General features: G+C 38.4%; 2 protein-coding genes across 6 annotated transcripts in view; one reads left to right on the top strand and one right to left on the bottom strand.

Annotated features, from left to right (window-relative positions):
- Window positions 1-1,699, bottom strand: part of GPSM2 (G protein signaling modulator 2) — a 28,394-nt gene extending 26,695 nt beyond the window's left edge. For both annotated transcript variants that reach the window (XM_040073214.1, XM_040073215.1), the window contains exon 1: window positions 1,641-1,699. The gene's annotated coding sequence lies outside the window, so the exon portion shown is untranslated. The remainder of the gene's footprint in view (window positions 1-1,640) is intronic.
- A 313-nt stretch (window positions 1,700-2,012) lies between these two features.
- AKNAD1 (AKNA domain containing 1) lies at window positions 2,013-13,300 on the top strand. Of its 4 annotated transcripts, none has more exons than XM_040073158.2 (14): window positions 2,013-2,073; window positions 2,888-3,697; window positions 4,747-4,876; window positions 4,971-5,122; window positions 5,227-5,286; window positions 5,773-5,906; window positions 6,248-6,374; window positions 7,022-7,185; window positions 8,472-8,557; window positions 9,785-9,907; window positions 9,987-10,097; window positions 10,908-10,989; window positions 11,810-11,957; window positions 13,090-13,300. In XM_040073158.2, the coding sequence occupies exons 2-14, from the start codon at window positions 2,948-2,950 to the stop codon at window positions 13,138-13,140; spliced, it is 2,118 nt and encodes a 705-aa protein (XP_039929092.2). In that variant the 5' UTR covers window positions 2,013-2,073; window positions 2,888-2,947; the 3' UTR covers window positions 13,141-13,300. The 4 variants fall into 4 exon arrangements, with proteins under 4 accessions (XP_039929092.2, XP_039929093.1, XP_058277756.1 ...); XM_040073159.1 differs by having other exon boundaries at window positions 12,577-13,300; XM_058421773.1 differs by lacking the exon at window positions 13,090-13,300 and having other exon boundaries at window positions 11,810-12,684.
- The last annotated feature ends 1,347 nt before the right edge of the window (window positions 13,301-14,647 follow it).

The following is a 14,647-nucleotide window of genomic DNA, read 5'->3' as shown; positions in this document are numbered from 1 at the left end:
GATCCCTCCGAAAGCCTTAAGATGACTGCTCACTCCTCAAACAAAACCAATTTCATTAAGATATTACCTTAAAAGCTACTGAAATCAAGACTACAGTTACAGATCTGGGCAGAACTAAGTTGTGGAAAGTGAAACTGACCACACAAAGGCTTAAAATAAGCCTGGAGGGCAAAAAGTGTAACTATGTTGTCTATTAATTTTAAAAAGGGGAAGATGAGGAGAAACTAAAAATTTGTAAGCGCTAAAAAAATTTTAAATCCCCTTATGTTCAGTAGTTGAAACTATGGACAAACAGCCTTTCTTTTTAGAAAAAAAAGCTTTTCAAAACTTACTCTGACCCTCAAACCATCAATTTGTGAAGTAATTCTGCAGCAAGAGTAGTAGCAATGTACAATCCTTAGTAGTTTTAAGATGCTTGAAAGAGTTACAAGAGCATTTAAACAACAGCATGCTAAATAAAGCAACTGAGAAGACTCCCATAGGTTTCTTCTAGTCCAATGAAGCTGTATTAGGTTTCAGGTAAGTTTTGTCCCCTCTTTATACAGAAGTTACTGGAAGTACAAAGTCCTTCCTATCGAAGAGGGATGCATAACCACAGTCCAGAAGAAGTCCACTGCTAACCATTAATCAAACTAGTAAGAAGGAACACTTGGACAGGCCTACAAATTAGTTTTAACACATTATAAATACATATAAGCAATGAAATTAGAAGGCCTTTTTTAGAGGAGGTCTTTTTGCTAGCAGTTTCATGTCTAATAGAATTATCACTTTAAAAAGAGGTATAAAGTTTCCAGACAAAATTTAAGCAGGGACTAGAATATCTTAACTGATCTTTTTGAGATGCAAGACTCAGCACGTTCTTCCAAATTCTGAGATGGTTGCTCAGCTCTCCATGGCAACCCAGGATACTTGAACCCTGCAGTCACTGGCAAGACTCTATCAGGAATAGCACATTAGGCTGAAAAATCTTCTAAAGCAGAAGAAAGGTCACAGCTTCAAGGTGGTGCAAAATGTGTCAGCAATCAGGTCAATAAAGGGACAGAGAGCGATTTCCGATTTACTATGCTCGTCCATGGAAAAAGTAAAAAGGCAACAGAAGGGCAGGAACTACACTAGCAAAACCTACAGTCTAGTAAATAAATGAGACTAGGTCTGGTATAATCCGAGTTTAGATATTCAACAACACAATGCCTAACTCAAACTCTCGAACAAGAGTTTAGAGCTTGTTCCCTTAGACCTCACTCCTCGCGTTATGCTTGCAGATCCTCTGGTTCTGATTCTATTACCAGCCAGTTTCACCCCCGTCCTTATGCTTTTATGTCTTTATCCATCTCGCTAGGACAACACAAGTGCCCAGAGCCACCCGATGCACATCCCTGTTGGTACCGGCTCCCTCCAGAGACACCAGGGCGACGATGGCACACAACCCACCCGCGCCGGGCACGGGCACCTCCCGCCTTTGTTCGCCAAGGGCGCTCGGCGGCTGCCGGCACACGGCACGGGCTCGCACAGCGCTGCCCGCAGCGGGCCGCACCGCGACTTTATCGCCAACACACCGCGCCGCTCGGGGCCGCAGCAGCTGCCGGGCCGCGCTCGGAGCCCCGGTTCCGGCACCCAGCGCTCCCCGCCGCACCGCTCACCTGCGTGCCGGGCCGGCGGGGCTCCGAGGGGCCGGCGGGGCGCCGTGCGAGCCGGGCCGGCGGGGCTGTGAGGGGCGGCGGGCCCCGCCCGCCCACGCGCGGCCGCTCCTCGAACCCGCCAATCGCCGCCGCGCGCGCCCGGGCCCAGGGGCGCGGCCGCCAACGGCCGGCGAGGCCGCATCATCCGCACGGGCCAATGGCGAGCGGCGGGCGGGAGGAGCCGAGGCACCGCCCGGCACCGGCACCGGCACCGGCACGGGCCCGCCACGCCCTGGCACCGGCACGGGCACGGGCCCGCCCCGCCTGGCACCGGCACGGGCCCCGCAGCGCTGTGCCCCCGAACGGGAATGGCACGACAGCGCTGGTGCACTGGTGCCTGTAGGAAAGCGAGGCTGCAAGTTCGCCTCTGCCGCCTCGAGCCGCTGCAGATAAGGTGAAACAATGCATTTTAGGATGCGGAGCTGCTAATTAATTTTATTTTATCTGATGCACGGGGAGGAGAAGTAAATTGGGAAAAAAGTTTGTGAGAAGCGGGGCGGAAAGGGATTGGGGGATTTGTTTGGGTTTTTTCAGCCTGAGGTTGAACTCTAGTACCACTCGTGGCTCTGTTACCGATTTTTCCTGTCTTTGCCTCTACAGCAGGATTAATGAGCAAGGACTGGTAGCTGGCAGCAGCTGCCGTTCCCGATGCTTTTGTCATTTGTGTCTTATTTCCTCCAGCAGTTAATGCAGGCTTACACTACCCTGCAAACAGGGAAGCATCCATCTCGGTACGATTGTTCTAAAAAAGCTACATTAGGGAGATAACTAAATATTAATTAAATAGATAACTAGGTATTATTTAGGTCGTGTATATTTGAGTTTAAAATAAGTATTAATCATACATTCCAGATTTTGATCCATGCAATAATAAAAGCTCTGTCCACAACTGGCAAAGCAATGGCATTGATATTCTACATAAATTGGATATGGAGACTACAAAAAAGCGCAAACTGTCAGACTGGATGAAAGCCCAAATGAATAATTCATTTTCAGATGCATTAAGCTGTAGCACAGATGCAACTGAAAAGGAAGAAAATTACTTAGTTTATGACGGAGATGTAGGAATAAGCTGTAAATACAACAATAATTCAGATCATTTGAATGCCTGTAGTTGTACAAAAGGTATTTCTGGTATTTTAAACTTAGCCTGTTCTGAAGATAACCAAAACATAAAAGCAGCAGCCAATTATGAAACTCCTCTACAGCCTGAAGAATTCTCCAGTCATCACAGAGGCACCAGAGGAACAACTGGAGTTCCAGTTGAAATGCTGGGAAGTGAAGCCTCCTTTAAGAAGGAATTACCTGTTGGTAGTTCCAGTAAACCAGAGAGCAAAGAAAATGTAACTACGTCCAAGATGTCCCAAGTCCTCCTGCGTCATTTATCTAGGGGAGAATTACTAAGCACATGCCACTTAATTGAATGTGAGACAATACCAGAGGTGTCCTTTACTGAAAGTATCGATGACACTGGGAGCAAACCTGAGCCTTCAGAACACATCCAAGGCCCTTTAGTGCACGAACAATGGGCAACGAGCTCCGAGGAATATGCCTTCGAAAAGCACGAAGAAATAAAGGCTCATGACAAAAATGGAAACTCTTTACATGAAAATAGATCTGTTTCAAAGAAACCTACTTTTTTTTCTGATCATTGTGGGTGCAGACAAGAATATCCACAATTGATTGATGAGACTGGAGATACACACATCTTTCAAAACATGAAAGATGAGAGGGCCCTGTTCAAGCGAACAGTTTCACCTTGTGAGCTCAAATACGGCCAAGGGCAAGCTCACTGTTGCCTTCCTGACTTCTCTCAAGTTGCTTCAGAAGTTAAAGTACTAAAAAACCCTGACAATATTACCTCAGTTCCTTCATCTGAGAGAGCAAAACCCTTTCCTATTTTGCTAAGTAAATCAGTAACTGTGAACAACATTTTGGAAAATAAGAATTACTTTGATTCTGCTGAAGTCGAGGATCAAGAAGAAAGGAGTATTTCAGAACTGCTGCAGCAGCTACAGGTAATTAGGATGCTCGAAGAAATTCTTCTTACAATACTCTTATCCAGTACGAAGATATTCTGTATCCCATAAAATCTAACATGACTAGCTCTCTAGGCACTCTGTAGGTACCAGTGAGTACGTTATTTCACTCAACAGCTGCTTTCACAAATAAATTTCTATAGGATTGACTTTATATAGAACTGTCATTACCAATTATTTAAAGGCTGAATATTATTTAATACTCCAGTATTTAACACAGGAGCAATGTTTGTGATGATAAAGCATCCTATCAAATCATTAGGAAATCCACTATAAATTGTTATTTCTTGTGTTATATTTAAATGTGTCAATTCACAAAAAAATACTTCAAATACATTTTTAAGAACAACGTTCTATTTTTATACTGTGCCCATGTTAAGACATTTTTGCCTCTTTTCACATCTAACACTCTTCATCCACTGAGACTGGTATTTATTTACAAGTCAATTCTTTCTAAAGGATTTTCTCGACAACAATATTTCTCTTACTGCAGTGAATTTATTTTAAAGCTTGTAAGTAATTAGATAACTGCTGCTCAATTTTATGCCCTGACATGGAGCTCATTCACTGAGCTTTACAGATTCTTAACTCCATTCCTAGATTTACATCTTAGTAAGTTGCTTGAGACAAGTTTTAATAGTTTTCCCTATTATTTCCTGGCTGTAAATGAGATGCTGACACCCAGAATCATATTGGCCACCTGAGATTTAATCCTAAGGTAAATCTCTCAAAATAAATGTCTTTTTTAAAAAGTCATTCTTCTTTACCTCTAGGACTATCCCCTAAAACTATTTTGTCACCTTCATATTGTATTTCCCATTTATACAAATATTTTCACAACACAGAGCAGAAGTATTTTAAGTATTTATACAATGAGATGCTTCGCACACCTAACTATCAACTCAGAAAATTAAAGGGTAGTCTTTTAATAAATTTCATTAACACTTCGTATTTTCAGTTAAAGTTTTTTGTCCTGTCCGTAAGTGTTCTGTACATTGTATCTATAATGAAGGTTCTCATTTTAACAGATACTTCCTCAGTCAGACTCGGCAAATGCCAGCGTTGCCATTTCCTCAGGACACGCTGGGACACCACCTGATGTCATCACGTTATGTGCTCCTGTCCCCGTACAACCTACACATGGTTTGCTTAAAGCAAGTAAATAAAATGACAGTTACTATGCAAAGGAATGTTTAATGTCATTTTATGGCACCAAAATTGCAATTGATCAAGCCTACCTTGTATTCCTTAGGACTGCAGCCTGGAACAGCAGCATCAGCAGTACCAGCAGCTGGGACAGCAGAAGTGCAGTGTCTAAATCCTTCGCATTCACTGCCAGAACTAACACTAGGAGAAAAGATGTCTCAAATACTAAAGGATCACACAGAGCAACTGACTAAGAAAGTAAGAGCTCTGTTTCAATATATGCTTTGCACTGATGCTCAACTTCCATACTCACTTGGCAAATTCATTTAAATGTAATACAAGTCTAATATTTTGTCCTGAAGGTGGAAGACTTCTCTAAGCATATGATCCAGGAAACACTCCTTTTACAAGACAAATATCTGGTAAATTAATTTATGTTTTTTGAGCTATCTGAAATGCACTTGAAATAGCTGTAGACTTAAAATTTCCTGGCAAGATGCATGATGTTTACCTCAAATGGACGTTTACTCTTCTCATTTCAGACTAAAGGTATGAGATTAGGAAGCAAAAATAAAGGTGTTCAGTAGGTGGACAAATTATTAAATCTTTTAAGGATTCCAGCTTAAAACTATTAATAAGATGCCTGAAGCTGCCATGTAAGTTAGGGATTTTAACATGCAGGGCATCAGTTCAGAAATAATTTTTATTATTTTACTGGGTCATAATAGAGCAGCACAGAGTATTAGGTAAATTATACAATATGCAGTCCTGTTTCAGTTCAGAGAACTACCAAAATTCTTACCAACAGCTCTGCAAATAACATCTGGCTTACATAGCAAGACACAGTGATAGCTACTTATGCTAAGTTATCGTGACATTTTGTATTGAATTATTTCTTATTGATGAAGGCATTAAATCAACTGAAAAGATACCTTGATGCCTTGGAAAGAAATTACTTAAAAGCTAGAGAAGAGCACCACAGCTTACAGCTGCAGAACTACAAGGACAAGCCTATCAACCTTGGAGAGTTTGATCCTGAGAGGTTAGAAGAGAATGCTAAATAGTACATCAGTATCTTTTCTTTGACTATCTTACAGCTTTTACTTCATCTATCCATTAGAGTTTTCCTGAAGTGAAAATATTATCTTAATGTGGTAAACCAGAAGTTGTTTGGCCAAAATTCACCTTAGGCTTTATATATCCTACTTGTAATTGGGATGTCAATTTGATTAATTCAAATACTTAAAAGGGACTCTATCAACTCCATACATTTTATTTTTTCCTATGGGAAATGTACTGCGATGTCCGCTATGGTTATCATGGTAAGAAATAAAAGATCAGTTCGGAGAGTTATAAGTAATTGTGGGTTGTGATTGGATTTAGAAGAGTGGAAGGAGGAATATTCAAACTTGGCATGCTGCTTGAAGACATTCAAGAACAAATCGATGGCAGCAAAGGCAGCCTGTCGTCGTTGCTGACTTCCTATGAAGCTGCCCAGTCTTTCTGTGAGGTAACTGACTGTTATTAAAGACTACAATTATTCTGTTTTATTGTGCACCTCTGTAATTGTATGTTCTCCTCTAGCAAGAGCATGATGCTTTTAGATAGCCCGTTACTTCAAAAGAAAATGTTTTTAATGAAATATTAACTTCATAATATGTTATTAACTGTAACAGAAACCTGAGTATAAAAACACAACTACACTGAATGTTCTTAGTTCCAGTTTCAAAAGCATGCATTTCACAGTAAGAAAATATGAGTAGCTAATTTAACTTCTGCAAAGCTGTTTTGGGGAATTAATCGCTATCATTTCGTGGGAGGAAAAATTACTTTGTCCAAGATTACTTCATCCAAGATGTTAAGATGCAGAATTACTAGAAGACCAAACAGTATTGTGCTAGAGAAAATTGAGTTTACTCCTAAGCATAGTAATATTTTCTCGCAGATCATAAATACACATACGCACTTCCCCCCCAAAAAATCCTACTGCCTTCTACAAATCTATAGGCAAGTCTCAACAAATGCTTTCATAATCTGTTTTAGACAATTTAAGCTTCAGAGAAAAATGGTAAGAGAACCTGAGGAGATGCTGTTTGGTAGGAGTCATTCCTTGCAATGCAAGGCCCACCTGCACCTGTGCTTTGTTACTTTGTACAGAGCTCTGCCGTTTCAAGCACTGCTGATCTTCCACAAAGAAGAGGTACTGAAACTCCGTTTTTCCATAAGAAGCATGAAGGAGAAAGAAGTCAGACAACTGATGTAATCCCACCAAGAAATCAACTTTCTTTAGAAGGCAAAAAGTGCAATCTTTGTCTTCACATGTAAGTGGAAACCTGGAAGCAGCTGTTGAAGTTTTTATAAAAACATAGATAAAATTAATTGCTGAATAAGAAAATTTGGATGACTGAAATCTCTGAAAAGCAACATGAATATTTCCAGAATAAAAATTCTACAGAATTCTGTAACTACATATCAAAGAATTCCTCCTAGCCTGGTCTTCCTACCTTTCTGAGTCTGAAAGTATTTCCTGAAGCCAAAACACCACCATCACTTTCACCTAGGAGTTAAATCCTATTTCTGTATAAAATTCATGACAGCCACACAAATTCAGGATGTGAATAACTAGTCAGAGTACAGTGCCAGTAAAAGATAATTTGTCAATATTTGTGTGGTATTTTTAATTAAACAAGAAAAGTGAGACATGCAGATCCTTACATACAATGATCAAAATCTTGTGAGAATTCTAAATACCATCTCCACCCTCCTGGGAAGCATTTTATGAGTGTTAAACATCTCAAAGAGATTAGAAAAATGAAATAAATGGTCTCCCCTTACCCAATCTAAGGTTAAAAAAAAGAGAACTGAACTGAGTTCTGGTAGAGAGCAGAGCTTCTGGGAAAAGAATGCATGCAGCACAGAACAGAGTCAGAGTAACTAATTCTGTCAGATTATTTTACAGGGTAGGTGTTAGTAATTGTCTAGTAAAACTAGCTTCTACTTTTTTCTCTGTCATTGAAAGAAGATTAGTTCAACCTTCTGATCATTCTGTTAATGGGCAGAAATTTTTCCAAATAAACTTGGTGATCCTGTACACCCAAAGCTAAAAATACACAACAAAAAAATCAAACAAGGAACCTCCTTCTTTTTATCTCAGAAGGTACATCTCCAATACTCCTCTAATTATCCAAAGGCATTAAATTAAAGCCTTAATAACAGCTCAAAGTTACTAAGAAACCAAATCATATTTAACCTATGTTGTATCAAAACAGTGGTAACAGATGGATGTATCTACGATTTCATACTATTTTACTAGTCCAATACAGGATTATCAAGATCTCTACTTTTAAGCATTTTTAACAGGTATGGGAAGTCAGGGTGCTTTTGTCAGAATGTGTCCCTTAACTAAAAGGTTCCTTATTTTTCAACTGGTTAATAATTAATTTAAACTTCCGCTTACCACCTCTTCAGATAACTGATACAAGTGAAGTTCTTTCTGTGAATAAATATGATTAATTAAGAAGCAATTACTCATTAGTAAAAGATATTTATAAGTCTAATCATAGAAATATTAAGATACAATTAATACATTCTGTTTTCATGCTCAAAGAAATACAAACATCCAGGAAGGAAAAACTGGAACATCTCCGCTCTTCGTGCAGAGAAAACCTACTGATTTATCAGATACCAACCGGAGTAAGTCATGAGGGTATACAAAGGTCAGAACTGTGCTTAAACCTGCTGGGGAATCCTGTGAAGAAATACATTCCTTTTATGTCTCAACATGAAAATTGTAGTTTTAACAGATGTTACTGCTCAGCAGAGCACAAAACACTAAGAATAAAAAGGAAGCTAAAAAAAACACCAGGTCAGATTCACTGTGGAATTCTCAGTGACAGAGAAGCAACAGACAGGTTGCAATGCAATTTTCAGTTAGATGTAAATGCAAGATTTTTAACTTGGTCAAACATTGAAACAGTTTGCTCTAGGGAGGCTGTGGCATCTCCATTCTCAGAGATGTTCAGAACTCAACTGGACAGGGTTCTAAACAACTTAATCTAAGCTACTTCGAGAGGGGACAGAATCAGGTGACCTCCAGAAGTCCTGTCCTGAATTACTCTATAAATCTAATTTAGCTTTCTAGATAAGTTTCCAAATATTACTACTGCTAACATTTTCAAGAGCATGATGGTGACATGCACCCAATACCTTGATTTTGCTTTTTCCTCTGATGTGCACTTACTTCATGTTCTAGAAGATGATTCCAACCTTAACAACTGAGACACTTCATATCAGTACTTCCACTTTCAGTTTTTGGATTCAACTTCGTTATTCTGCTTAAAAATGATTTTACCTTTCCACTGAATATTCTGACTATTCTGAAGCTTTTAGTAACCAGCAGCTAAAGGAGAATAGCATGAGCTGTCCTACATTCAGTTTTAAGTCTGAATATACAGGTTTTCTTACCTTTTGTCTATCAGTTGTCCTAGACTTTCTTGTGATATGATTTTAATATAATACACTGGGATTATTGTTTGTACTGGTTGGTGCAATAGTTAAAGCAGTGCCATACTAGAGCTGCTCAGATTCTCATCCCGTTCCTATTATGCTGCACTGTTTCCATAACACTGTGGACAGGGAGATGGAGAACTTCATTAAAACAAACAAGCAAAAACCAACAATTCTTGGTCTGAAAATAAGCACCACCAGAAAAACAGATTCAAAGTTTGCAGACAGCTGAAAGCTAATCCTGATTTCAATGCCCATTCTTCTGGGGGTGAAAAGTACTTCCTCAAATTGCAGTAGCATTAATGGCAGCAAAAGGCTCTGACATCATGATGCTGAAAGCCAAATAATTACCTGGGTACATTAGCCAAAGCTTCTCATATTTCAGACCCTTGTAACTTATTTTTTGAATTTTAGGCAGCGATTCAGAAGACTTCTCAGGCTGTGATTCTTATAATGATTCACAAAGCAAGGACCTTGTCAACTGTGACACTCTAAGTTACAAGTCATTAAATACGAGATTATGTGGAGAGAGAAAAGGTACAGTGCTAGCAAAATTATGAACAAGGAAACATTGCTTTTAGTTTTGTTTTTCTAAACCACACGTCTCTGTTTCCAGGACTTAGATGCAGATGCCCCAGGGGAAGCACAGATCAAGTAAAACTCAGGAATTACAAGGAGTCTGTTCAGTCTTGTACCCTATGTAGAAAAAGCAGCTGTGGTTCATCCTGTAAGTATGATGTCTAATCAACAAACACAGGCTCATTTTTAAGGGGCAGAAAACCACGCTGCACATACCAGGCCACATTTAATTTAGTATAAGCAGTCATTAGCACTGTAAATCCAATTTTTACACACCTGGTCAAGTTTAATCTCCATGCACGACAGATTTAACTTTCCCTGGTTCTTTATGAGAGAAATCCCTTTCATATTGCATTTACAGCAGGAGTATCTCATTTTGCAGAGCCACATGAAAGGATATGAAAATTAGGCATTACTGTGCCAACTTTTATAGTGCCAGCCATTACCTAATGTAAAATAAACAAGTACTAAAGAAAATTCCAGCTCTACCCTCATATTGTGTGACATGCAGCAAAGTCAAGGAGAGCTTAATTAAAAAAAATTAAATGTTGATCATCTGAACGTGTACTTTTTAACACTTAGACTCTCCCTCTGGCGTAAGAAAAAATTGGAGAAAAATATAAAATTTCATCAAGAAGAAAGTATAATTTAGTCATTTGTCTCTAGAAATCCTGTGGAACTACTAATCAATACATAGTATTCATGCAATTATTAGGATTATGACACTGATTATTCTACACTTTCCCACTGCAGTCTTTCACTGTATGAAATTGAATGTAAATCTGCATTCCATTTGCCAACTAAACTCAAGAGCAAACACAAAAAACCTTTAAACATATTCAAGTCTTATTCAGCAGTGATAGTTACTTGATCTTTAATTTATGCTAAAGAGAAAAAAAATGTTAAAATAGACAGAAAATTACCTTTTTTGTTTTAAACATGGCCTCAACAACTCCAGCTTATTCACAGAAGAGAATCTCCAATCAAAAGGCTCAAAAAATCAAACAGCCAGGTGAAGTTGTAACCAGACTTTGTGAAAGGTAAGCTGTAGCAATGACTATGTAGTACAACAGAAAACCCCACTGCTGGAGATTCAGCATGGAAAAAAACAAAAACAGGTATCATAAGCAGGAAGAATGTTTTATCTTTTGCAGTGCATGTTGTATATTAGAATTTCACTCTTCAGTGAAATTGAAATATTTACTCTAAGAACATGTGTAAACAATTCTTAGATTAGTTCTTCGCTCCTTCTAATTTAATGAAGAGTAAAAATGTAACTTCTTTAGCTGACACATTTAGTAATGAAAAAAAAAATTCAATTTAAGAGGATGTTCCCATTCAAAGATTCAAAAGCAAGCCTGTATGAGGATGCAGCTGTTTGCTACCAACTATTTCTCTATAAGTAACCATCCTACTTTTAATTGTCGTTAACATTAAATTACACTGAGAGAGACAGAAATAAAATGGATTCCTAGCAGTAGCACAGACTAGACTGAAATGCAAACAAGTTTTGTCACAATATTTTTTGACAGCTTCACTCAATAGCAGTAATTGCCTGGAAGTGCAGCAGCTGCACTTGAGAACCAGTGGCATAGAACACTGTGAGAGAAAGTTACAGCAGCAGCAGAGTGCTGCTATTATGAGAAGTGTCCTTACTCTGCATCCTAGAACATTTCCTGTCTCATTGCAATGCAGATAGAACACAAATAATGATGGACTGTGCTTTGCAATTCAATGGAAAATTCTACTCACTGAAAAATTAACTTGCAACCACGTGCTAAGGTATATGTATGTGATTCATAGTTTAGAAGTTCTTTTTCTTACTTAAATTGTATTTTATGCTATATATCTTATCTTCAGGAAATCCTTTGAGGCTGCCCAAACCTGCTGTTCAAGCACATATGATAAAATTATCCTTTCACATCAACACACACCCGGCAGGAAATCTGCCCAAAGAAAATCTGCGATCAGCATCAGAAACAGAAATGCCAATGATTCCTACGCAAATGTAAGACTTTTGAGTGAAAACTTAAAGCCACACTTTCTTGAAAGAATTAATTCCCTACATCATGGCACTGTAGAACATCCCATTCTTAGCAAGCTGATTAGTACAATCTAAGCATGTGTAGTCCATTTGAGGGTAAGACAACAGCGAGTTCAAACTCCAAACATTTTGGCTCATATATTAGTGTATTACTTCATACAGGTATTCACAGCCTTGTTGTGCAACTTAGTCCCTGTATAAATGGTGAAACAGACAAAAAATAGCACTGGATTTTATCTCTAGAATTTTGTTTCATATACTGAAACAAAGCCTAGCTAGACAAACCTTTATCAAAACCTCAAGAAAGCCTTCTCAGTACCAAAACATGCACCACACTGGAGTTGATACATCAGAAAGGTGTAAGTGTCCCTCAGTTCAGATGAACACGCAGTCAAAGTGAGAAGTAATTTACAGATACTACCAAGCTGAATCCTAGAGCACTCTATCACAACTTAATTTTTACTTCTCAACTTGTATTCAGAGTGACAATCATTGACAAAACCTTAAACATCACCTTTTTCCAGTACCTATGTATACATTTGCCTTCACTATTAACAAGGCTACATTTTATTATTTCCAACAGATTTTAAGTTCTACTCTGGATTATGCCATAGAGACAGCAAACAGTTTGAAGAAAGCTACAGAGCGAATGGTACAAGCAGTTTCAGAAGATCTAGCTAAAGTTAAAAGAAAAGAGTTTTAATTAACTAGTTCAAATGCTATATTGTTCTGCTGGTTCATACTGATGTGTTAGTATCTCTGCAAAAACAAAATTATGAACATACACAAGAAAAAGTCAGCTAATTAACTTTGTCAGCTCCTCTGTACCTATTGGTACTAAACCAGAGCATACAGGTACTCCACGTTTACACTCAGTCTTAGAACTGTAAAACAAATTATTAATTCTACTGAAAGTCTTTAGGAGGTTGGCTAATCCCCATTACTGTGTACAGATACCTTCTCTAAGTATTCACTTAAGACAGTTCAATAAAAATTGGCTTAAACAAGCAAAATTAACTTTCTGACTTGGATTTCCCCCCACTCCCAAGTGTGAGAATAAACCTCAGTCATTACTACGTATCATTTCTTCCCACAGTTCAACAGCAGCTGCCCAATCACACCAAGAGAAAACAGCCTCTGTAACTGAGACATCTAGAAGCAAACATCATCTTAACGTACCAAGTCATAGTCAACATTTTAAATTATTTTGGTTTTAAAGTGCCCTACATTGAGAGTTGTTTGTTTTTAAGAAGTATCTTTGTATGTTGCAATGACTGAATTGCACCATTTGTTGTTTATGTATTTGTAGCAATTAAATTGGTTCCTTCAATGTGATGTCCTTAATTTGTCAGATATATCTAGCTTTGACATTTTAGCTGACAGTAAGTAGGTTGGAAAGTTTCTAAATACTGTAGAAATTCAGTGAGCCAAGAAAAGTCATCAATTATTATCCTTCTAACATCCATTTAACTGCAGTGATTAAAGGCAAGCAGTTAACAGCTTTGTTTTATCAGGGATGCTACTCACTGAAGCCGAAGTACATAAGGACTGATGAAAACCAAATTAGAAATGCCAATGCATTCCTTAAAAAGGACAGTCATTTTCAGACAAACCTGAGCAGTTCCATCAGTGGTGGATACAGAAATAATCCAGACTGTTCATATGAACAGTGATTGCTAAACTCACTGCCATGTGCCACTTACTCATTAGCCTGAGTCAATGGCTTTTTTCAGGACTTCTTCCACCCTTCACAGCCAAAAATACCATTCAACTCTTTTCCTCCTTAGCCTCTTACTGTATATCCTTCATTTGCCTCTGCTTATTATCCCTGGTTTTGCTTTATTTAGTTTAATGTTAGGAATATCCCCATTATTTGCAAATGATCTTAATAAATGAAGCGATTGCTGCAGCTTCCTAGATGCAATTAAAAAAGAGATTCATCTCTTTCACAGAAATCTCACCACATCACAAGAACAGCTTGTTCTAAACCTTTTGTTTATCCTGGATCCGTGCACCTGCTGTCCTGTGCCTGACAGCAACTGCCTACAAAAAAATCAGGCTAAATAAGAATATCAGGTAGTGACATTTCCTCAGAACAGTCTCTGGCAAATTGAAAGCCCAGAATCCTCCCAAATCAGCAGTACCATTTATACTTCCTAGCCCTATAAATACTTGTCTTATGTTGAGGATTTTTTCTCCCATATAACAACACAGAGCATGTCATTATTGCATGACATCTCGGATACTAAAGGTCCTTTTGTTCTGATTTGACAGCTGCAAGTTTCATGTGTTACTTCACACAGTGAATAAGGAGATAATGCTTCAGTCTGAACACTAAAAAGATTTTTGAGGCTTCCGTTACACACTCCACCGTCATCGTTTTTCCCCTTGATCAAGGATCGTAGTTTAGCCATTCTTGACATGAAGATTGTTCCATACCTTTGATTTTCCTTAGTAATTTCTGAATTTTATCCAGATTTCCAGATTCAACTTTAAAAATCAATTGCCCACATCTAGCATTAGGTAAGTATTTTAATATGCATAACATGAAAGTACAAACTTTCAAAATTATAACGTACCTTGTATATACACTCTGAAATACAAAGTTTTTGTTTATCCTGACAGAAGTCTTTCCCATTCTTGATTATATGATT

The sequence above is a fragment of the Hirundo rustica genome, chromosome 9 (genome assembly GCF_015227805.2).
Source record: "Hirundo rustica isolate bHirRus1 chromosome 9, bHirRus1.pri.v3, whole genome shotgun sequence".
Classification (NCBI taxonomy): domain Eukaryota; kingdom Metazoa; phylum Chordata; class Aves; order Passeriformes; family Hirundinidae; genus Hirundo; species Hirundo rustica.
Note: the sequence above shows the minus strand (reverse complement) of the source record. Positions and strands in the feature narration are given on the sequence as shown.

Coding starts and splice junctions, on each gene's coding strand:
- AKNAD1 (XM_040073160.1), top strand. CDS start 2,609: ATGGAGACTACAAAAAAGCGCAAACTGTCAGACTGGATGAAAGCCCAA. Junction 4,877..4,970: donor ACATGGTTTGCTTAAAGCAA/GTAAATAAAATG, acceptor TGTATTCCTTAG/GACTGCAGCCTGGAACAGCA. Junction 9,908..9,986: donor ATTATGTGGAGAGAGAAAAG/GTACAGTGCTAG, acceptor CTCTGTTTCCAG/GACTTAGATGCAGATGCCCC.